Source organism: Uloborus diversus, chromosome 1 (assembly GCF_026930045.1).
Source record: "Uloborus diversus isolate 005 chromosome 1, Udiv.v.3.1, whole genome shotgun sequence".
NCBI lineage: Eukaryota > Metazoa > Arthropoda > Arachnida > Araneae > Uloboridae > Uloborus > Uloborus diversus.
The window spans coordinates 37,880,055-37,905,059 of NC_072731.1; the positions used below are offsets into that span (position 1 = coordinate 37,880,055).

The 25,005-nt window shown below is 30.4% G+C and overlaps 1 protein-coding gene across 1 annotated transcript in view; it reads right to left on the minus strand.

The window, feature by feature from the left end:
* LOC129234361 (cell adhesion molecule DSCAML1-like) overlaps positions 1-25,005 on the minus strand; it is an 87,420-nt gene that overhangs the window by 41,330 nt on the left and 21,085 nt on the right. Inside the window, exons 8-15 of the mRNA XM_054868355.1 lie at positions 23,150-23,425; positions 21,157-21,276; positions 15,366-15,530; positions 11,036-11,317; positions 9,179-9,298; positions 7,476-7,640; positions 5,013-5,291; positions 299-418 (exon numbers count right to left, since the gene is read on the minus strand). Coding sequence (XP_054724330.1) covers positions 299-418; positions 5,013-5,291; positions 7,476-7,640; positions 9,179-9,298; positions 11,036-11,317; positions 15,366-15,530; positions 21,157-21,276; positions 23,150-23,425 — 1,527 coding nt within the window. The remainder of the gene's footprint in view (positions 1-298; positions 419-5,012; positions 5,292-7,475; positions 7,641-9,178; positions 9,299-11,035; positions 11,318-15,365; positions 15,531-21,156; positions 21,277-23,149; positions 23,426-25,005) is intronic.

The following is a 25,005-nucleotide window of genomic DNA, read 5'->3' on the forward strand; positions in this document are numbered from 1 at the left end:
TATCTCAATTTTTAAATCTAAATTATGAAGATAATCAAAGCGAATAGGTTAAGTTAAGTCAAAACTTTGACTTGAATTTTGTTGTCACATTACACATTACACAATGAATATTGATTTCTAATAAAATTATTTTTCTCCTTCCTTGAAGTCTGGCATTTTTTGAAAAGTTAACTCACTGTAAGATGGACTCACTGAACACATTTTAAAACTTCCTTTGCAACACTCGTTATCGTTTCCCGTAGCATTGCCTAGGGCAAAGCAAACACGAAGTTAAATATTCAAAACGTGCAATACTTACTTGATAATTTTCTCCATGTTATTAATGGAGAAGGTGATCCTTTTGCAGAGCATCGAAAGCTGTGACGTGTTCCTGGCAAAGCAGTGACATTTTCTGGACGAATTATCCACGTGGGAGAAGCTGTAGGAAAAGATACTTTCGACATTAATCAAAAATTTCTAACATATTAGTGCACATTCCCAAACATTATGAAAAATGCGAGTTTAAAATACCCAGCTCAAGATAAGCTTGCGTTGCTAGTGTAACTTCAATCTACTTCTCACCGTCGGTAATAGTGGCTCATCTAAGAAATAAAAAAAAATTAATACTCACTGTCTTAAAATTTCAATATTGCGTTCTTTCTAAAACAAAGTTAGTTTAGATAACATGTTGGTGGTGGTATATAAATGTTAGAATCAATGACGGAATTCTTTAAACTTTCCCTGTTTAAAAGTAAAGTTTGCAATAATGAACTCTACCCTACTAAATGAAACGGCAAAAATCAACCAGATATCATATTTCATTTTCATATATGTGTTGAGATTTTTGCAGTATTTAAGTATAAATCGAAATATTGAACTAAAATGCTAGATTCCCCCCCCTGAGCTCTGTTTTTTTCCTTTTTTCTTTTGCGATGTATCACTATTGTCGAAGGTGAGCAAAATATGAAATTTTGTAGATAATATTAAGTTTGTTGATTAAAAGTGGTTAAAGTGTTGAAAAACCTTTTATAAAATAAAAATGGAGAGTTTGATTTTGTTGATCGGGGTTACAGATTTCCTTTAAACACCTGTTCTATTGAGCCTGGTGCTCGGAATTGTGTATGTGCGCCTGAAAATGTTTTAGTTTTTGGAGCGTTCTACAAAAATCGTATTTTGAAAATAGCAGAAATTTCTAACAGATACCTAATGATTGTACAGAAAAATAATCACACGGACCAATTTCGCGATATTGTCGAACACGTGCAATTATTATAAAGCTTGCTCAGCTACAGTAACTAAATTTGGCGTGAAGTACGCGCAATAAGCTATATTTTTTAAAAAATGTTTCATAACTAATGGAGGTTGAATCTTGTGTAATTATCGTTAATGTGTGTCCAGGAAATGCAAAAAATGGTGCTATTCTTGAAAACTTTAGGGTAGTTCTCCGACACTAATATATATCTAATGCAAATCAGAATATGTTTTTACTAATGCAATGAAAATGACATATGCAATTGTTATTTTTATCAACAATCGTTAATTACGTCCTTTTGAATTAAATTCGCAATGTTAATTTTGGGTTAAACAGAAATCTATTTGACTTGAAATATTTTGTAAATTAAAAATAAATGCAGACAAAAAATTTTCTGTGAAACTTATGAACAATATATACAACTTTCACGTTCACTGCCAGCGGATTCATGCCTCTAAAATCTAATAATTTATTTAAAAAATATATATGTATATGTCAACTGTTTTGTTCCAAGATTCCAACTCTTTTTTTGAAGAACATAAGGTGGGGGGATAAATCTGATATCTTCCTACATGAGTTTGCAAAAATAAATTAAAATTTGTGTGTTTTTAAACATAAAATATTAATATTTTTAGATTTAAATACTATCTTCCAAGAACAAAAAAAGGAGGCATTAATTTCATTTTTTCATAAATTATTTATGCAACTAAGGTACTTAATTGTAAGCAGTTAAAACACTAACCATAATTAACTTCATAGGGCTTTTTGTTTAGGAAACTCAATTTAGCAACAACCTTTTACCATACAACTGAATTCTGAGTATAAGTAGAAGCAAAAAACACATATAAGGTGTTCTGACTAACTTAATAGACATTCATATAATTCACAAATATACGAATGTAACCAGTTACTGATTTACAGGTTTGGTTCCCCGTCGCAATGCATTTAGAAGTCCCCTCAGAGATAAAAAAAAAGTGGCATAAAATATTTTAATGCTTATTTTTAGATTCCCTTCTTGTTACCTTATGTCATTGAGGCCCTTTGAAATCTCGATACGGCAAATCCGTCAATGATTGTAACGTAAATTCACGTGATTTTTCCACTATTTAAGTAAATTTAGTCCAAATCACAATTAACTCCAAATTACTAATAACATTTAATTCGACTTCTCAACATTAAAACCAAACCTAAAACAAGAACTGACAAATAATAGAAACAAAACTAGTTTTATGTTCTTAGTTCAAGATGTCAATAGAAAATACAAAAACTAACTGATTTAAAATCGAGGGGGCTCTAAAATTAAATTAAATGGCAAATAGTCTTATCTCTTGCCTCATCTACAGTCAAAATTTAAGTTTCAAACGGTCCAGAACAACAAATTATAAGTGATGGGAAAAAACCACAAGCATGCCAGTAGCTCTTTGAAAAAATGGAAAGTAGAAATTTAAGCTATAAGTATTTTGACAGCATATTATATTTCTGAATTACGAGTTTGGTAAAAAAAACTTTAAAAGTATGAATAAAGCGAACGGTTTAGTTAAAATTAAGCTGTACAGTTTTGAGGTTTTCTGTTTGCTAGATAAAAATTTCTTCGCATTTCTAGGATTTCAATTATTTTAATATAAGCAAGAACTTAGATATTACATATAAAAAAATAGTTTTCGTAAAAAAAGAAACTTGAATGCGTTGAAATCAAATTTTTTTGAGTTTCTAACTTGACTCGTTTCAAACTCTAACAATTCTATCTTTACTATATTGGAAGTAATTTACGATTGGTTTAATGTTTTATCGTAAATGTATTAAGAGTGTGTAAAGCACCAATATTTTTAATTAACTATATACTAAAAAAAAACTAATAAATTCAACTACATAGTTTTTGAACCCAGTAAAGAAAAAGGGACTTTATTTACCAAAGCTAAAAAGTAATGAACTTTTAGGAGCTTCTCATTTCAGTTACAACAATCAGTAACGTGCAAGTAAAAAGCATTTAAACTAGGCCCCCATTATATTGCTAGTTTCGAAAGAGAATATGTGATATCCGTCAATTCAGCAAAATTTAATGATCTGCTTTGTGAAAAAAAAAAAAAAAAACGAACTTTTTGGGACCAAATAGAAAAAGAGATGTTAAGGGACTAAGCGATAGCGCAAAAAGCTGTGAAATTAGTTTTGTACTACATCTCTTGTGTCTGAACAGTCCCCTTCCTGCATCGCTTTTTGGGAACAAAAAAAGACAGATCTATTGCACTTCTTGAAATTTGTTCTAAACTTACGTTAATTATGGATTATACTTAAATAAACCCAAACTCATCTTTGTGCGGTGGATTAAGATATCATAAACACGTTCCCACTATTTCCTGGTCCTTTACAAGTATCTATAAATTAAATTGTAAGCGAAATGTTAAGTATTTATATAATATGCGCTAGACATAGACATCATCAATTAAGTCTATCGAAAATGTATCACAATGTGGAGATATAACGATAAATGTATTTCCAGAAACTGGGCGAAAATTGGCTTGGACATCAGAACAGTTTTAGTCTACATCAATAAAAGAAAATGCTCTAATGACAAAACATTCATCATAAAAAAAAGGGTCGAAGTAATAAGGATATTTCTTGAAATCTGTAACCGTATGAATTAGGAAAGAAACCTGTTGCTTTTGATTTTAATTACTGTTTATTGCTTTTTACTTGTGTTCCTAATTTTGATGATTTTTAACGTAATAAAAATTATTTTATGTATGTATTAAACATGTACTCTTCAACTGTTTCGTCACGTTTTTCACGATTCAGAACAAACCATTGCAACTTCAGTAGTTTTTAGTTTATTTTTAAAACTTGAGCATAATCACTTCAAAATACGTTTTGTCAAAAACTAACCTATTTTCTGGTAACTGAAATTGGTTTGTTTGTCCGTCAGTTTAGTAAGAAGAAAAATATCTACATTTTTTATTTTTTACTATTTAACTTTAAAAATTCAATTAGTTATACTGAAAAAAGAAATTACACAAAAGAACCTTAAAGCCCAAATTCAACCTTACCCGTAAAATTTCTTTGATAAATATTCTTAGTAACATGTTAAAATAAGACACCTTGAGTTTTTAATGAAAAACTTTGGATTTCTGCAATGAAGATAAGAAATTGATCATCGTTAAGCTGATCTCAAAGTTTAAGCGTTTGTACTTAGCTATATACATCCGTCCTATAAATATTAATAATACAGGGTGTCCGAGAAGTCTTTGATACATTTCAAAAAATTCGGTTAAAAAAGAACGAGATAGAAAGTAAAATTAAATTGCTTTTATTACCTCATACAGTAAAGTTTTTTTTAAACGTATCAATACACCTCGAGGCGGGCCCCTTTCGTCGCACGAAGAATATCCATCCTATAATCAATTTCTGACAAAGTTCGTTGTAGCATTGATTCTGTAACTTGTGACATTGCAGATGTAATGCGATGTTTAAGATCTGAAATGTTGTGCACTTTGGTGGAATGCACAGTGAAGAATCCCCAAAGAAAGAAAGCGGGGGCCACTGGATGGGACCATCTCGTCCAATCCAGCTGTTTGGGAATCCCCGATTTTAAAATTCCCGCACCCTATTTCGCATTGCAATTTTGCAGCCATTTTGCATTAATAAAAAACTTTACTGTATGAGGTAATAAATGTAATTTCATTTTACTTTCTATCTCGTTTATTTTTTTACCAAATTTTTAAAATGTGTCAAAGACTTCTCGGACACCATGTATTATTCACTTTGATTGCAGTTTACAAACACTTACCTTCCACAATTAGTTCTGAAGAAAAGCTGTCTGTTCCATCAATACTTTTTACTGTGCAAGTATAATTTCCAGAACTGGAACTTCGAATAGGGTCTATAATAAGAATTGACAGTTCTTCATCTGTTTTAAAGCGAATTTCATCTTTTTCAGTTAATTGTTCACCATCCTTCCTCCAAGAGTATGTTAATGGTGACCTTGTTTCTGCTAAGCACAAAATTGTAGCTTTATCACCTGCTTTAATGCCTTTTTTGAAATAAAACGGCTGTATTTTTGGTGAAACTGTAAAAGATATATCTTGTAACTTATTTTGAACAAATAAATGTCTTCATAACTTGATCACGTAAACAAAACTGAACATAGTAAACATATTAAATGACGCTCACGTAAAAATCCGACGTAATTTGTAAAGCATTTTTTGTTAAACTACATCATACGGAATGCTTTGTTGAAATCGTGATAGCAAAACATACAACACACAACTTAATTCATTTGGACCACACCTAACCAAATCAACTAAAGCAAGTTTTGAGCAAATGTTAAGACAATAATTATAAAGAAATACCAAAGATAAAAAATATGATAAAATTGATAGAAAATAATAAATAGAAAATGGTTTTCTTTAAATATTATCAAGTCGGTTGATTAAAAGTTTTACTACTTTTTTTCAGGCCCGTCATTTTAAAGTTTTCCCGGGAGGGAGGAGTGGAGGGGGGTCAAAAAGTATGAATTCAATGCATTTCACAGAAATAAGCATCAAAATACAAGCAAAAATGAGTAATTACATTGCGTTTTCAAAATCAAGTGGGGAAGGATCAATTGATCCACCCTGATTGCCCAAATGACGGGCCTGCTTTTATTTAACTTACATTTGCTAGCAAAATATTGTCAAATATTAGATTGACGTTGATAGTTGTTATGTATGCTTAGGTTTGCCAGGTTTCTGAAACTTTCAACCGGGACACCGGAACACCCCCCCCCCCCCCAGTGTCGCGGGCATTCAAAAGGGTTCACACCCTTGGGTGGTTTTTTAGAGTATTTTGGAGGGTAGTTCATTTTCAACGCTATGAATAAATGGTTAGATTGTGAACCAAAACCAGGAGTACATGACCCAAGCAGATTAATTAAAAAAAAGAAATTTGCATGTTAATATTTTCAACTTAATCAATAAGAAAAAAAAAGAACAATATTTACATGGACGTTTCATAGACTAGAACTTTTTGGTTTTAATATTGTTGTAAAAACGTTCACAAGGTAATTAAGTATTACTTTTTACATATTAATGTTACAAATGACAATGTAATTATCCTACATGATCCTTCACAGATAATTGTTTTTAAATTTTTTTGATCGTCCATAATCAAATTCATCGATTTCCTGGACGTGAAGTAAACCGGCCGGGACATCGGAACTTTGTCTGAAAAATGGGACTTCTGTCAAGCCTGTGTATGCTAGGACAAGGATTCAACTTTTGTTTTTTTAGGGTTATTTTTAAAGTATGAGCACAAAAACCGGAAGGAGGTCATTCATAAGTGCTATATTTGACAACAAATAGGGAATCTAAGTCTATATCCTGGTATTATTTTGAAATTAAAGGTCTTTAACATGGACTTTATGGCTATCTTTGGTCGTATTTAAGGGGTTATGACCCCAAAGACACCACCTAGATCCGCGCTTGTATACATGAGAGGCAGGAGGCAATACTTTTATTAGATGTATATAAGGACTTAAAATACAGCATCGTATTCAGAAAAACATCAAATAGCAGTTTTATGATATGTAAACGTGTTATATATAGCTGAAATCTCTATCTAATGATTGAACACTTAGCGATAGTGAAATTTTAAGCTCAGAATACAAGAAATTCAATTAATTTTGATTACAGCAAAAACATTTTAACCATTAAAAAAGTCTTTTACGTTTATCAATTCAAAATATAAGCAAAAAAAAAAAAAAAAAAACACTACATAAAAACATTTGCATAAGGATAGCTTGTTTATACAGGGAAGTTGACTTACCTTCATTAGCAAGGCTGATATGTAGTAGGATGATCAAGATTATAGTAGTTTCCAAGATGAGGTCTTTCATTTTTCGGTTTGTCAATACAGCAAAATAGAAATATCCGTATGCAATATTGTTGAAGTTGCTTAGCATTGGGGAAAAACAAACAAGCTACATCATGTCAAGTTCTACTCTACCAGTAAAACCTTATAATTTCTCAAAATGAAACGTACGGTACAGGGGCGCCACACATTGACAGAAATTGAAACTAATCGAAAATTTAAGAAAAATTCATCTCCTAACGTATAAAAAATGAATTCAAAACATATCGATATAAATGTTGCAATACTAGTGTTTAATTTAATAAAAATATATTTTTTGAAACATTTATTACATAGCACTAAATATCATCAGAGTTGAAAATAACCCTTCATAGTATTTGATTTCCTGGGTGAAATGTCTTACCTATGACCTGAACCCGAGCTTTAGAAGTTAATTTTGGTGAAATACCGTTGCTAGCTTCGCATAAAAATGTTCCAGAGTGTTCCGAATTTGCTTCAGGAATAATAAGAAAGGATTCATTCCAGAATGATTTATCAAATGGAATAAATTCCTTGATTTCTTTTTCATCTAAAATGGAAAGAAAGAACACATTTTATATAGTTTGTGATAAAAATAAAGAATAAAAACGTATAATTGCACAAAAATTACAGATTACTTTATGCACGTGTTTCAGGATTACAAGCAACCTCTTTTTCAATGGAAAAAAAAAGGGGTTATGGATTTTTCCATACGTTGGGAGAATTTTTGGGGCCCAAATTTGCTACTACTTCAGTTAAAAAGCACCCTGGAGCAGCGCCCAAATAACTTGACAACAAAAAACAAAAAATCAGTTCAATGAAATTTTGCACTCGCATTTTAAAACTAGATGTAAATAATTTATTGCAAAACGCTCAGGAAAAATATTAGCTATGGCTGGAATTTCTACGAACATAGATTCAAGTTCGGATCCAGAAAGTATTCAAGGAAGGGCGATTGATTTCAGTTACTTCATACTTTTATGAATTCCCAAACCTCCGCTCCCTTCATTGAAGATAGACTCAATATAATAAATTCCGGAGAAGTGTACTAAACCTCATCCTTTACCTTAACGCCATCAAAGATGCCCTATAATTGCTTTTTTTTAGTCGACTTAAATTGAAAAAATTTCCAGGGGATAGCCCACAAAACCCATCTTAGGAAAACTTCCCGAACAAAGTTCCGAACCCCATCACTAAAGTGCTAAGAGATGTTCTACAATTGCGTTTTCAAGACGACAATTTTGAAAACATTCCAAGGAAGATCCGTCATATTCGTAACATTACTGAAGATCATCAAAAATTACGGTTTTAGAACTTCAGTATCGAAAATATACCGAGGGAGAGTTCCTCGAGTTGGCTCGAGGAGGGGGCGATCGCCCCCATCACCCATTAGTTGTATCCGTCCTTGTGTAAATTGAACTACAATGGTACAGAAAAATGTCATCTCTGGAGTAAATGAATAGTCTATTGTACTACTTTTTGCGCAAAAAAAAAAAAAAAAGAATCTCATTTGGTGACTCTTTGCACCTGTTTCACAAATCTCAATATCAGCGCAGTCAATTTTTAGTGAAAACAGTTGTCAATTCTTACCGTGGACTCACAAGACAAGCTGGTGGACAGTGTTCTTAAATATTTAGTGAAAATGCTCTATGCAAAGGAGATCCTACAGCGTATTTATTTATTTTGGCAGTTTTGTATTTCAAATATCTTTGTATCTGGATACTTTTGACTATATCAGCCAAGACAGGCACACTTGCTTTTCCCGTCTAAAAATTTGTTTTAGCTCCAAAAGAACTCTCTTGACACTTGAACCGATAATAAAGTTAATACAGTAGTTAATAATTTCACATTGCGGCAGCGCTTTTACTTGCGTGGGTGAAGCAAACTTCATCAGTTTTTTTAATCAAGAGCTACAGTTAATTTTTATGCAACTGACATACTCGCATAAAGATTCATTACGGCGAGCTTTTGGTGCAGCTATCTTTTGTATCTATTTTACGTGTTGATGAACTTGCACAATGTACATATGCAAAAATGTTTTACGCTTAAGTATTGATTAAGTGCAAAAACTCATTCAACACGTTTTACCTGTAACACGGAACCAAGAAACTTGCGGCTTCGGATACCCAGATGCTTCACATTTTAACGTTATTTTGTCACCAATACTAGCAGTGATGTCAAACGGTTCATGTAACCATTTTGGAGGTCCTAATTGAAAAATATGAAATAATTTTTTTAAGAATAAATGTAATGGCTTACTGAAGTACAAAATGTTTCAGCAAATGATGATCTTCATTGAATAAATAAAAATAATCAATAATAGAGAAAATAAAATTACATTCTTGCACAAAAATATACAATATTGCAATAAAAAAAAAATGACGCTTTAAGACCATTGTATACAAAGTTTTCTGTATTTTTAAACGTTGATTTTGATCTTTAAAGATTAGTTCTTACAAATATATATTTTTATGTACCATTATAGATTAATTTTTCAAGCTGAAAAATTTAAAATTTTATGAAAGATTGCAGGTAGAATAACAGATTTACTGTAAACAAAAAAAAAAAAAAAAATCCGAAAGGTTTCTGGAGAATATTTAGCAGCTAATGTATCTAATTTCCACCAGTAACCTATTTGGCAAAAAACTTTCCACTGAAAGTCAGTAACCTTCCTGAAATCTGAAGAATTCAGAAACCTTCCAAATAAAAGTCGGTCATGGTTTTATAATAAATCAGGAATCTTCAGAGAAAGCTTAGATATGTTCATAGTATTAGTTTGGCACCTTCCTGGTCAACCCGAACAGTTCCTAAAGCAAATATGGCCAAAACAAAGCCAGAATAGCAAGCAAAGCACTGAACAGCTTAAAATAGTGCAATGTTTGCAAAGCTACTATATATAGAGACTGGAATTGGCCCTCATATGAGGCTCGGCCTGTCTGGATGGGCCATAACTGAACTGAAGGCGAAACACCTAATAAAGAAGCTGAATATATTTTCCCATTGGTTGTTTAAAAAATCACACCAGTGTGAAATCTGCATTCATCCAATTTGTAGAGATTCAGGAAACGATTCAACCGAAATACCTTATTTCCACAGGAAACTAGGATAATTCCGCGTCACTGAACGTTAACTGGAAATAATTTGTCGGATTGGAATTTTCTAACAGTATTTTAAGATAAATTTTGCTAATAACATGAGATTGTTTTAAGTTCTAATTTTTACGACTTTGAAATTTCAAAATTTTTTAAACAGAAAATGAAGTAGTGTTGTATAGTGAATGCAGCTGACCAAAGTAACGTATTGATTATTTAATTTTTAGTTATTCAAGAAAATTTGAAAAAATACAGTTGCTGTATTTTTACCATACACCATATTTTAAATTGGAGCAATATTCGGGAAACACATCGTTCAAATATTTATTGCACATTAGAATACGCAAACAAAGGGGTTATTACATACTTAAAATATTATTGCATAAAAAATAATATTTTAAAACTTTTGGCACAGAAAATTACCTTTGCAGCAAATGGTTTTGGACATCCTTCGGGAAGTGCACAGGTATATGCGCAAGTTACATGAACTTAGTTACATGAAAGTAGAATAGTAGCATTTGTTCTTACCTTTTACATGAGATACCCCTATTAAGCTTAATTATTAACATTTCAGCTGTTTTTGCAAACGCTTTGTCTCAAAATTATTTTAACAACGTTCTGGAAATAATTCAAATTAATTTTTGTACAGAGAGAAAAATATTTTTTGTCTGAAAATGGCATTAAATGGAGAAATTTCAAACATCAATTTATTATTTATTATTAAATTTAGCTTTATATAGACGGGTTGTTCTAACTACTGCTCTAAATAAATTAAGATACAGTATAAATTGCAATAATAAAGAAATAGTTGAAATAAACCTTTCTAATGCATAAACTTTCTTTTAATGCTTACCTTCCACTCGAAGAAAAGAAGAAAATATATCTTCTCCCAGCTTATTACTTGCAATGCAAGAATAATTACCAGTGCTGTTTTCTTGAACAGGGTCAATGATTAGTACGGAAAATTCAGCGTCATTCTTAATTCTGATTTCTGGAATGTTACCGAAATCATGGGAGTTCTTAAGCCATCGAAATTTAGGAATCTCCGAGGCAGACTTAACCGAACAAGCGACAGTGACTTTGTCACCGATTTTTGCGTTGGATGGAAATTGAAATGGTTGGATTTTTGGTCCACCTAAAGAAACAAATACAATTTAAAAGACGAAAAAAATACATAAATAAACTGAAATTTATCTTATTCAAGGAATTAATTTATTTAAAATGGAAGGAAATCAAATTTATTAATTATGTTGCAAGAACTTACATTAATATTAGCAACTTGAAATGCTATTCGATTTTCAGTTGATTGCAATGTACTAAGTGAGATCTCACATACCTACCTTACACGCTTCAAAGCTATATGTTAGTCATTCAATGTTGGTATGTATTAATTGTTCACTTTTTGGGTAATAGTAACACTTCACTGTCATTTGATAAAGTGTATGTTTTTTTATTACTTTAGCAATTTAAATATTAGAAATTATTTCAAGTGCGATGAAAAAAGTAGGTCTCGTGAGAAATTTATGCATTATTAGCTTCCTAAATGTAGACAGATTACTTTAAATTAGCAGCATCTGTTCTATAAAAGTAAAATTTTAGTTCTACAATAACTGACCAAAATAGGAACTCCACACATAGGGAAAGCTATAAATCAAGAAATTCGTACTTTATTGGAGCATAGCACCCAAATATTAAGCAATTTTCTGCTAGATGTAGTGCAAATATATATAATTTTTCCATCCCTCCCCCAAAAAAGAACATTGTTCATGTTTATTACACTACATTGTATGCTGTTCCGAAATGAAATAGCTTATTATTCACCATCTTATAAAACTTTTTTTTTTCTTTCGCTTCTTTTCCTTTTTTCTAAAGCTTTGGGAAAAAAAGGCGCAACAGAAAGGTTGCGGTAAAAATGTAACAGTCAATGAATTCAATCAATAACAATTAAGCTTATATCCTCTTAAAAATTGAGGATTACTTTAAAGGCATGTAAAGTTTTCGTATCAAATAATGATAAAGAAAAGTGATCATATTACAATTTAGAACAATAGAGGATATTATTTAAAAAGCTCAGTGGAACTTCTTAATGGATTTGTTTTCATTCCTTTTTTTTTGCAAGATTTCTCAATTTGTAGGGTATGCAAATTAGTATATCTGGTAAGTTGTTTTGATCAGTACGTGACGTATGCATCAACAAAAATGTCAAAGAACAGATATAATATTTGTAAAGTTACGTTCAAACTCGAACATTTAGGGTTTAGCTCAACTTCCTTACATTTTCTTTGATTATAACTGTAAATACTCGTATATACACGCGTTTAGTTTATTCGAATTTTCGAAATTTCGTAATCATGTTTGAACATAGGATTTCCCTTAAAAAGCATCAGTTAAGCTAATGAACATTACAAAAACAAATTGAGGAAAAAATACAAATGAGCACAGAGTCATTCAAATGACAATAAATAACAAAAATGGGTCACTGTACCAATTTTCAGGGCTTAATTTCTAACCTAAAAGTACAGGAACTCTACATTCTTTAGAACGTATACCAAATACCATAAATTTATAGCCTGAATCTCTGTATAATTCAAAAAACATTGAACAGGTTAAAGGAGCTCTGGAGTGGAGCTCCTTGAGCCTCTATTGAAATTAAGCCCCGATTAATGTTTTAAATGTTACAAATATACTAAGAGAAAATTTAACTTACTTGCATCAACTGCATGAAACCTTATCAGGGAAAGTGAGATTCCAACTATGATAATAAGCACAATTTCTGAAGTCATAATTGTGCTTAAAAAATCGTATTGAATGCTCAGTATCGTAGCCTATGAACTCAAATAGAGTCATCTATGATTATGAGATTGCAAACTGTTATAGGAGTCTTCTCTCGAGCATGGCTGCCAAGCTTGCAATATTTTGCGATAGTGTGCATACAGCGCCCCATGTTGAGAAACTTTTGAATTAAAAAGAAATTTTGATACATATGTATCAAAACATAAATTGCCACAAAAAACGAATTAAAAATAAAAAGCCTTTTGTTTATACTCTGTTCAAATAGCAAAATACATTTAATATCACGTGTGGAGAATATATAATAAAAATTGAAATTACAAAGTGATGCAACTTGTGTTTATTTCAATCGGTAAACATATTATACGATTTCATAAATAGCATGATCAGTTGCTTTTAAACACACATTTGCATGAGCCAGAAACAAAACGCTTTTACATTATTTAGCGCACATTATTTTGGGTTGGTCAAAATGGGTTCATTTGAGAAGGAGTAAAAAGTCGAATCTGAAAAATATTCTTCTTGAAAGATCATCAAGTGTGAGAACAGTAGTAGTTACAGGTTTTACAATGATTGAATCACAGAAAAAAAATATCTAAGAAAATAGCATCGAAAATTTAACTTGAATCAGGGTATTTAATACAGCATAAACCCTGAATAAATTGTTTAAAAATGATGAGATCAACTATAAAAAAAGGAAATTTAAAAAATTCAAAGTTAAAAGAGAAATATTGTTCATAATAGCAAAAACATATGTTAGGTAAAACGTAAAAAATGAATCGAAAAATTATTAATGTATTTTTTGCCACAGCATTTTAAAGAAAAAAATGCTTAAATGTGAAACGTTAAACGCAAAACAGTAACGCATATCATATGCACAGTCAAATATTATTTTTATAACTACCATATTAAAGTATTGACGATTTCTATATTTTTTCGAGAAATTTTTTCGTAAATATTTAATTCTTGGCTTCAAACATATTTAACATTTCTTTTTTCCCATCCATTGCGCCACGTTGAGCCAAAGACAAGAATAAGATAATAGGAATAGAAATGAACAAAATTTTCAAAATACTCGATACTAAAAATTACTTTACCATACGTTTCGAGTAAATTTTAATTATAGTTTAAGAAATATTCCCCATTAGAAGTAAGATAACAGTGAAAAATAAACAAGCACGCTCATTTTCCACTAACAGCTTACGCATCCTTTCTTTCAACCAACTACTTGTATTAATAAGTTTTGTAAAAACTGAATTGCAGCACATTTATTTAAACTATGCATCTATGGTGCAAGAATATAATTGATCAAGGACAATAATATATTAGTGTGATCGAAGTATTTAGAAATGAACACTTTCTATAGAAGTACGAAAATATATACAACATAATAATTCATAGCATATAATTGATCGAAGCACCTGCATAGGATATAATTAATCGAAGACAACAATACATTAATGTGATTGAAGAATCTAGAAATGAACACTTTGTATAGAAATACACAAATATATACAACATAATTATTCCATGTGTTAATAATACATTAGCGCATGTAACCATCATTTTTCTGCTGCTAACATCACATCTCTTTCATCGTTCGTTATTATTGTATAACGATAACTTTATGAGAGAAGAAATTGTTGGCAGGCAGATGCTTAAGAGGCATCATTTTGCAATAAAAACAAGCGTTCAATAAGAAGTAAAAAACCCAGTGAAAAAAAGTTGATGTTTTTTTTCTTTTTTTTACACTGGTAAGAATAAATTGTTTTGCCATTGGTTGAAACGTAATGATGTGTGTTTATGTTTCGGTAGCATGGTCGAACTTCTCATTTTGATTTCTTACGTAAAATACTCAAATACAAGTGATTGTAATTCGAAACGCTGAAAAATACAAAAATCGAAAAGTACAAGTGCTAAACAACACTTGTTTGTGTTGTCGTGAGAAAAACAACAAAAATAATTCCGTACTTAGAGAAAGAAACGACGTAATCATTTTTTTTCTTAAATTGAGCATAGACACCTGCACATTTGCAAATCATTTCACTAGATTGTCAAATAAGAATTATATAAGCATTTACGAAAAAAAGCCTGTTTTTGAACTTATTTTTGTTGAGTATGTCAACGATTAGAAGATCTCATTTTATAAAAACACAAATGTCATTAGAAAAACACTTATTATATATTTAAACAATAACATTAACTACTATTTATAAGTGAAGTAATGCCTTGAGGAGCTCCAACACTTATAACAAGTATAAATTAGAATTTAATCATATAAATATCTCTTCATTAGGAAATTGATTATACATGCGAAAATATGTTCTAAATTCACAAACAGAAAATATGTAGATTAGGACAATATGTAGATTATTATTTTTGCCATATGGTACCTTCCACAGTAATAGAGAAATTCTTGGTTATTGAACTGCCAACTCCATTGTTTGCTTCACATATATACACTCCAGAATCATCCGCTTTTATGGAAGCAAAAGTGAAAGTGCCGTTCTTAGAAGTAATTTCCGATAATTTATTAACAGAATCTTGAGGAGGATGCCCTAAAAAGAAATTTTAAAGTACGGAAATTAAAAACAAAATCAAAAGAATATATATTAATTTTAATGACACTAAACTAATGATGGTATTTTCTAGAATAAAGCGTTTTGAACGAATGACATTATCGGAATAACGGCAATACAGCGATTAAATTATAAAATTAAACATTAACTAATAAAAATATCATATTACGTCTTCTAAAGCAATTATATATATATATATATATATATATATATATATATATATATATATATATATATATATATATATATATATATATATATATATATATATATATATATATATATATATATATATATATATATATATATATTAGGGTGGTCCTTATTTATATGGGAAAAAAAAAAATTCGGAATTCAACAAGTGACGCCCCCTAGTTTTGTGACACTATAATAAAAAGTAACGTGTGCAAAATTTGAACTCGATCGGTCAATAATAACACGTGCCCCTAGGCCGTTGAATTTAAACACTTTTGATAATTTTCCCACAAATCTTCCGAGTTTTCACTTCAGACCCAGTACATCGTTTCTCCTAGGATTGCAAAATATTTTTACAGTGAGGTAGCACTAAAATTAACCTTTTTAATTACTTTATATCATCTAAAGATATTACTTTGAATAAGAATGAAATAATGCTTTAGAAACTTTCCTCAATATCGTACGCTTTTCTCATTTTCTCATTGTACCTCGATAGTGTGTATTTTTTCCCCGATAGTCTTGGACGGTCTGTAAAACAAATTGCTTTGTGACTCATATTTGGTAAATTAGTTGTGAAATTCTTCGATTAATATTGTGCACCTCTTTCAGTTGTATCATTCACAATTTTCAGTATTTTAACAATCTTTCTTCCCTTTAAATAGCTTAAACATTTTGCCGTAAATCAGGATCAAATAGAAAAATATATTTTAGTATTTGCAACTTATCAAACAATTTTATTGACTCGTAATTGATTCTATAAAGAGGAAGATCTTTACTAAGAAAGTATTCTAAATCATCTACTGTTATCTGAAATTTCTTCAACAGTCATCAGACACGTCTTCCTTATCACAAGCATTTTTTGAACTAGTCTTTTCCTACCTTCAAAGTTAATTCCTTCATCCAATACGGACAAAGCTATTAGTTTATCCCATAAATACCCTAAGTTATTTATGAATTTTCCAATCACTGCTTCTGCTGCACGTTTGTCGTCATTTTGTACGCTGCTAGTTTTTCAAACATATTATATTATTCAAAGGAGCCTTGATTAGGTTGCTGCGAAAAACCATATATTCATACAGCATTTAATTGTAAAACAGCTTTGTAAAACAGCATTGAAGGGCTTTCTTTTCATGTAAGGTCAATTTAAATTGTTTCCTAAATAATAAAAATTTTCAAACAAAAATTCCTTTTGCCACCCATGTGGCTCAGAGATAAGCTACAGGTTGCCGAAAACATATCTTTGTAGGAGGAAATTCACCAGGAAATATCATTACAAGTTATGAGAATTCTCTGTAATCTTTCTCAATTCCGCTCTTTATGAACAATAATATGTCATCCACTTCGTCTTTTAGAATTTAAGTAATATGTGTACTTGATTGAAGTGTTACAAGTTCTGAATGATGGAGATCTTTCTACAAAATTTTGAAGCGCTTAAATAATTGAATATCTGATCTAGAACTAAGAAAGGCAAGAATTTCTTTAAGAACAAACTCTGCAGTACGATTTCAAATGTATGATGACGGCAAACCAAATGTAATATATCACCGTTCAATTTTTGCTCTAAAAATACGCATGCACAATTTATATGGTTTGTATTGCAAGTCATTGTACCAAACACTGCAGCTAGAGAAGTTAGCAATAAAGAGCTATCATGTAAGATATCATATACAACTGAAGAAATATCTAAGGAATTCCGAGTAGCTGTTCAATATTAGGACCTGAAGTTTTCACGGTAATCCTGTCGGCGTTCTTTTTCCAGTTACATCTGGATGTAGCTTTGTATCCCAGTGAATAACTACAAAATCTAAATTTAAATTCATGAAATTTAATTTACCTCTCGAAGATTTTCTCTTGCTCTCTTAAGGAATGTACGAGTATTTACTAGGTCATTTGGATTTAAATTTATTGCATCTGCATAGGCTGTAAATAAATGAATATCTTTATCCCTAATAGGGCAACTGTCTAACAGTGATGAAAGGCGAGATGCTATCAATAGTTGGCAAGCTTTTTTGCATTGTGGTAGACCAGCTGTAGAAAACAAAAGTTCAACAGGTTAGGATAGATACCAATTTCGGTTTCTAAATCTTGGGACTATGTACTGAAATAAAATAACATTAGTTTAAAGTATAGATTTCTAGATTGCTCCGATCTGGATATTTTTTTAACTTATATTTTAGCTATGGAAAATACAGTATATTTTTATGTTAGCAGTAATCGATGATTTTTCGAAATTTATATTTTAAAAATTAATAGTTGCATAAGCATTTAGGTATATTTATAACTAAAGAACAGCGAATTAAAATATAATTTCAATTACTTATATTTATAGCATTGAAACCTTGCGACTCTATTTGACACACCTATTACATACATAGGGAATTTTGTAGATCAACACCCCGAAAGCCTGGAGGAGGCAACTTGTTGTTGTCAAAGATCGTTCATTAATGGCCTAGATCATTCATTAATGGACTATAGAATCCCTTGTGTCCATCTTGATGGGAAGAAGCGTTCCCCTGCCGCTTGGTTGGAACAAGCGCAGAAGAGCGGTACGCTCGACCCAAGGCCATTGGTTTACATTTTATTCTCTGTAACATGTTAAATTTTAAAAATGAAAGTAAGAAAATGGTCGGTCTGGAAGTAGCAGCACCTATTGAGGTTCAGAATTACTTTAAGTATAAAATGTTAGAATATTTTTACATAAAAATGAGAAAATCCGCAAATTTTTCTTCGAAACGCAAAGAAGGGGGCCCTAGGGGCACGTGTTAATACTCATGGATTGACTTTAAATTTTGCAAGGATCATTAATTTGTACAATGGAACAAATTGAGGGGGCGTCGCGTAAAATATCTGCAACTTCAAAAATAAGGACCACCCTAATATATATATATATATATATATATATATATATATATATATATATATATATATATATATATATATCAGGGGCGGCATTTCAGCATTTCATTTGGAGGGTCGAGTTTCTTAAATATGTACTACCACAGTGCGGTACCAAGCACACATTAGCTAACAGGAAGTGATCATAAAATCGTTTTAATATGAATAAAAATTAGTGTTTAGAAATTATTAAAATTTTGATTCACTTTCTAATAAGTTATACAAAACATCTCGATACTAAAGTTTTTATACCTTTTGGAGAATTTTAATGCATAGTTTTTGGAATTCGGAAGAGCAGGGAATCGTGTTACTAATCTATCAGTGCCCAGTGTCGTGCTGTTTTGCCAGTACAGCTAAACATAAAAGGTGTTGGCAAAGCTCATACCCTTTAGCATGTATGACTTCGTTTGAATGATTTGCCCATTGTGCTTCGAAAATAATTCTCTAACATCCTGAGACATAAAAAAAATCTTTCTCTACTAGCTGAGATAATTGAAGTAACAAAGTGATCTATGAAAACACTTTTTATATCTTGCTGTTAAAAATCACTCAGGCAACTTCAAAAATTGTGAGGGGCTTAATTTTTCATCATTGAATAATCTTGTCTCGTCGGCGCTTTCAGCATCAATGAGATGTCATCTGCCTCGAGCTCTGTTATTCACTATTCCAGACTGATGAGTCCATAACAAGGAGGAAACTGCAGTCTCTGGATGTGATAACCGGTCTGCCGGTATATTGCTTGTAATTTTTCTTGCCTTGTGCTAAAAATTTTACTCATAATTGAAACATTTTGTTTTTCTTTTCAAAAATTTAATCCAGATAATATAGAGCCAACCATACAGAAAAATAATTATCATCAAACCTTGTGTTAATTTCATTCGAAACTGAATCTATTACTTCATACAAAATTTTAAAAATCAATGTTTGACTTCACATCATCATGTGGATTTTTGTCGTTTTTTTTTTTTTTTTTAAGTTTCACGCTTGATTGAAACATACATCTATGTAAAATTCATTTTCAGTTTCAATTGTAGATTGAACTATGTTAGTATGGTGCACAGATCAGTTGTAGATTGAACTGTGGCTTAAATAATCTGAAAATTAAGGGTAGCGGATTGAAGATATTTTGATAAAGTTAAGTATTTTTCAAAAAATTTCCTCAGTACAAACAAATTGAATAAAAATTCAAACAAAATCAAACATGCCGAAAGACATGGGCTTTCTAACCATTGAAAGAATCGTTTTGTAATAATTCTTCCAGTCGTTAAATCACTGCTTTGAAGTTATAAAATTTTTTTTTATGGTTTTAACTCTTGAAGACCATTTTGTGTCACTCCGAGATTGCATTATTATACCCATTAGAGGTATTTGTTGATATGTTTTTATTAAATTCAATAATCACATGTATTTTTAAGAAGTTTCTTTGAAAGCATATAATGCACTGAGCAGCTGAAACGTTTTACTAGCAGAAGAAAGCGGTGAACACTCATTAAATAAATATACACTTAAAAAATGAGCGTAAAGTGAATGTAAAATATCAAGAAATTTTCTTTTGAAAACCAATGCAGCCACACCACTTTGCACGAGTCTTTCATATTGGACATACCATCGTTACACTGGGCACACAAGTATGAAATATTTAGCCTATATGAGAAAATGTCTTCTTTAGTTAAAACTAACCATGGTTCTCCATCAGTTTTCTACGTTCTGAAAAGGCCGGAAAATACTTCATGAATTCCAAGTCATTATCCAAATAACGAAAAGCACTTTTTATAGTCAGGGAATGTGTCGAGTTTCATCAAATAGTTACTGAGAACCAGCGAGATTTTTTTTTAATGAACATTGGTTTCCAACTTACATAAACTGAATTCACCCATTTTCTATCATTCTGCGCAAAAAATTTGGGGGTGCAACCGCCTCCTCTTGATCCCCCTATTTGTCGCCCCTGATATATATATATATATATATATATATATATATATATATATATATATACATATGCTTTTCTAATGTCTAACTTAAAAATTTTTGTGTAAATTTCAATGTGCATTTGACTGTTTCATTGTTTGGCGTATTAATAATAAACTTATCTTGTTACTATGCTTTAAATGCCGTTGCCATTGTATAGTCACATTATATTTCAATAAAGAATTTTTCACATTTTTAAAGTTTAAATTCAGGTCTTTTTAAGAAATGTGGACTGGATTTCAAAGCCAGATTCTACGCATAAAATTAATATACATCTTTACCGTGTTTGTACTTTCAAACACATACTAGTTTATTACTTAAATCAGGAATTACATGCCTGTTTCTGTGAGGATGATTCTTACATAAACAAATATATATAAAATTCCGCACTATCTACAAAGTATGAGCCGTTCATCCAATGCAATCTTTAAGTCAGAACTATGACGTTCTACATAAGGCCGGATATCATACACTGCGCGTAACAAACATAAAAATGTATTTGTTTGTTAGACGTCATAGGGATAGGACAATAAAAAATTCTGTATACCTGAAATTTTTCTGAGTTTTACTACAGGCATTGGAGAACCATGACTTCGGCAAAGTATAAGCACCGATGATCCAAGAGCTGTTACTATATCTGTAATTTCATTTGTCCAAATAGGAGAAGCTAAAAGCGGTAAAATCGAGGGTTATAGAATACAACTTAAAATTACATGAACATACTTTACAGGAGTTTAAAAATAAAATTTGTTGAAGTGTTGCCAATAATTTGATATTTCATATAAAAGACTACAAGTGGCTTGACCTATTTTAAAAGTACATTTTGTGTAATACTTTGAGAGTAGCACATGTGAACATATTAAGTTTAAAATTTAAAAAAAAAACATTTTCTAACCAATGCGTAAAAAACATTCATTCTTTTTAATTTTCACATTAATGGATGAAATATTATTAAAATCTTTTAACTGTTAAAAAGACATATTAAATGAGCACCGTTATTAGATTTTCTCGATCTAACTAATTACAAGTTAAATCAGAAAAAGAATAATCCTAATTAAATCCCTTAAACCTAACCTAATCCTAACGAAAACCCTAAGAAAATTTCTTCACCGTTATTAAAGGAAAAAATGTTGATTTAAGTGTTATAATTCGAAAATGAAGCTCATATATTGATTAAAAAAGGAGTCTAAAAATTATATTTCGCGCATTTTCTTAAAAAAGTTAAAATAACTAAATAAAAGCATAAAAGAATGCATAATGAACCGTAAAATATCTCTGAAAACTATTAAAAAAACAATCCATGTCAATTCAACAAGGGTTGTAACATGATGCTCTCGAATTGTTTTGAATTTAACATATGTTAAAATTCATAAAAAAATTAAGAAATACGTTTTTTTTTGTTTTGCCCAAAACAAATTCTGGGCCGAGATATAGGCCGCCAAAGATGGCAGCCCTGTCATGATTTCTCACTTGGGATTTTCGTCAAAATCTTTAAAGTAGAGATCTCACGAACGGTAGAATATAATTTGTTTCAGTTTGTTTTATTCACAAAAGGATATTTTTTCTTGTTTAAAAGCATATGCTACATTTTAAAATATGTGCTTTAGTTTTTTTCCCATTTTTTTTTGAAAAAAAAAAGTTTAAAGTAATGTTTTTGATTTTCTCAAATATGTCAATTTCAAAAATTTTTCATTTTTAACAGTTTATTAGTATTACTGAGCATAAAAAGGAAAGCTTCCACTTTTTCGTTTAACAGATTTTAGAGGCATTTGAAAAAATGAGGGTTTTTAAGGAACTTTTTACATAATTGCACACCTGAAAATTCAAAATAAATAAATAAATAAATAAATAAAATCCGCAACAAGTGGCCGGAAAACACTTTTAATTAGTTTATGTAGCGAAATTGTCATTTTGAGTCAAAACAAAAAACGCATTTCTTATTTTTTTTTTATGAATTTCAACGTATGTTAAATTCAAAAAAATCCGAGACCATCAAGTTACCCCTTCCACTGACTAAAACGAAACATTTTTAATTCAAAAGATCTCGAGCTGAACACCTCATTTACATGTTTTACAGTTAAAAAATCCGTTCGCTATGGATAGTTCGAAAAAGAAAAACGTTTTGCTATAAAAGTTTGTTTAGAACCACCGGTATTTTCAGTTAAAAGGTACAGTTTACACAATTAAAAGAAATAATGTTGGTGCATATGTACATAATATGTATAATAATGTTGGAGCATATGTTGGAGGCATAAATATAAACCTTTTAATTTAAATAAATCACTACAAATTCTTTTTCGTACCTAACAACTAAGAAGAAGAAAGTTCCAAAAACGTTCATATTATTTATAGAGCTTATAAAAAAAGCAGTTTCCCGCATAGTAATTATACATATCTCTTCAGTACAAATCTTATACAACTGGTTGAATTATTCTGAAAACATTGTATTACAGCTCTACCTATCTGATATCAATTGTAAACAGATCTGAAGGTCATGAATAGCTGTGTATCTATGTGGCATAAAAACAAGTTTATGTTACCTTCAACATGCAAATATGCAGATTGTAACGTAGAGCTACTGCCATCTGATGCTTTGCAAGTATAGTTTCCTTCGCTCTGTAAGTCGACAGGATCGACAATCAAAATTGAAAAGTCATTGCCACTTTTGAGTCGAATATTATTCGATTCTTCTAATGAAAACCCATCTTTTAACCACTGAAATGCTATATCCTCTATTGTTGATGCAATAAGGCAAGTTACTTGAGCTTTTTCACCAATCTTGAATCTTCTCAAAAAACTGAACGGTTCAATTTTAACTGCAATGTGAAAGAAGTGTTTAGTACATTGAAAGTAAATGAACTATCTGAAATCATTCAAAAATATTTAAAATAACAACGAAGTTGTTCATATACATAGGAAATAATCTTTCCCAAATACTTCTCAAGGAAATATTTAGATTTATTTAAAATGAGGAATTATTTTAAATGATGAATGCTATTGGAAGGAAGACATAAATGTAATGCCAGCGTTACCTAGGTCAAACCACATAGCTAAATTTCTTTAAAAAATCAGTTTTTCTTTGCACTAAACAATTGTACAGAAATAAGTGTTTGAATGACAATTATGCTGTGGTATAAAACTCATTTTAACCAGAATATTCACTATTTACAAAATTTAGTTATTTTACTGTCTGAAACCTTGGCACAGAAAACGTTTGCACATGATAAACGTTTGCATGATCCTTTAGAGATACTGCGCTTTAACCATTAGAATGAATAGTTATCCTTTAATGTAAAAAATAACGTATTAATGTTTTAATACTAGATAGCTTTGTAGTTTTAAATATACTTCTGACAACAAAAAGTAAAACGAGTGGATTTAAGTAGAGGCAGAGAGAAATTTAGTTAAAAATACTTTTGGTAGTATTTTAGTCAACATGTTATATTTGTAGTTAAACTCACAGATAATTTTCGTCAAAGGATAAAATGTTAACTTTTTCTCTAACTCTGAAAGTTCTATATTCTGAAATTCATATATATGTTAGACGTGTGAACACCAGCAAGTAATGTGGATTATTTGTTTTGCTTAACAATTTATTTCCACTCCACATTAAAAGGTAATTTATCGTCAGTTGGCCTCAAAGTACTATGCGTTCTTATTTAATCGTAGCAACAAATCTAAATTACTTTAAACCATCATTTTATTGTATGATTTTATCTAAGAAATTTTTAACTTAATGCTGCTTTCAGCACAGCTTTAAAGCAATAATCACTTTGATATTTCGGTGACTATTAGATATATCAATAGGTATTTCAATCATAAAAATCGGGTTAAGCTTTTAATTAAACACAGCAGCTCATCATTTTTTGCTTTTATTAAAAATTATTGATGCGCATTCTAATATTATGTTTTCAAGAAGGAACGTCATTTAAAGTTCGCAGGATAACAGATGAAACGAAACTTTAGATTTTAACTAATAAACTTGCAGTGAAAGCACAGCTATGTTTATACATTAATGTTTTAATATTACTTTAATTTGCAGAAAGAGTTTTAATTAGTTTTAAAACTGTACTTGTCTATAAATAAAATTACTAATATATGCTATTTATATAATAGGCAAATTCACCAACAATGTATTCTAAATTAAATTGAAACTTTTTAAATTGAATTCATAACACAAAGAATTACATTAAATGTAGTACTAAGTCACAATATTGGAATAATCTATCTATACTAATATTATAAAAAGAAAGGATGGTTTTTTGTGTGTTTATATGTTCGTGGTAATCTCCGGAACCATTGCAGCTATTTGAAAAATTCCTTTACATTTTGAAAGGTGCATTCTTACTGAGTGACATAGGTCTATCCCCTCACCCTGTCTATAATATGTATTTAA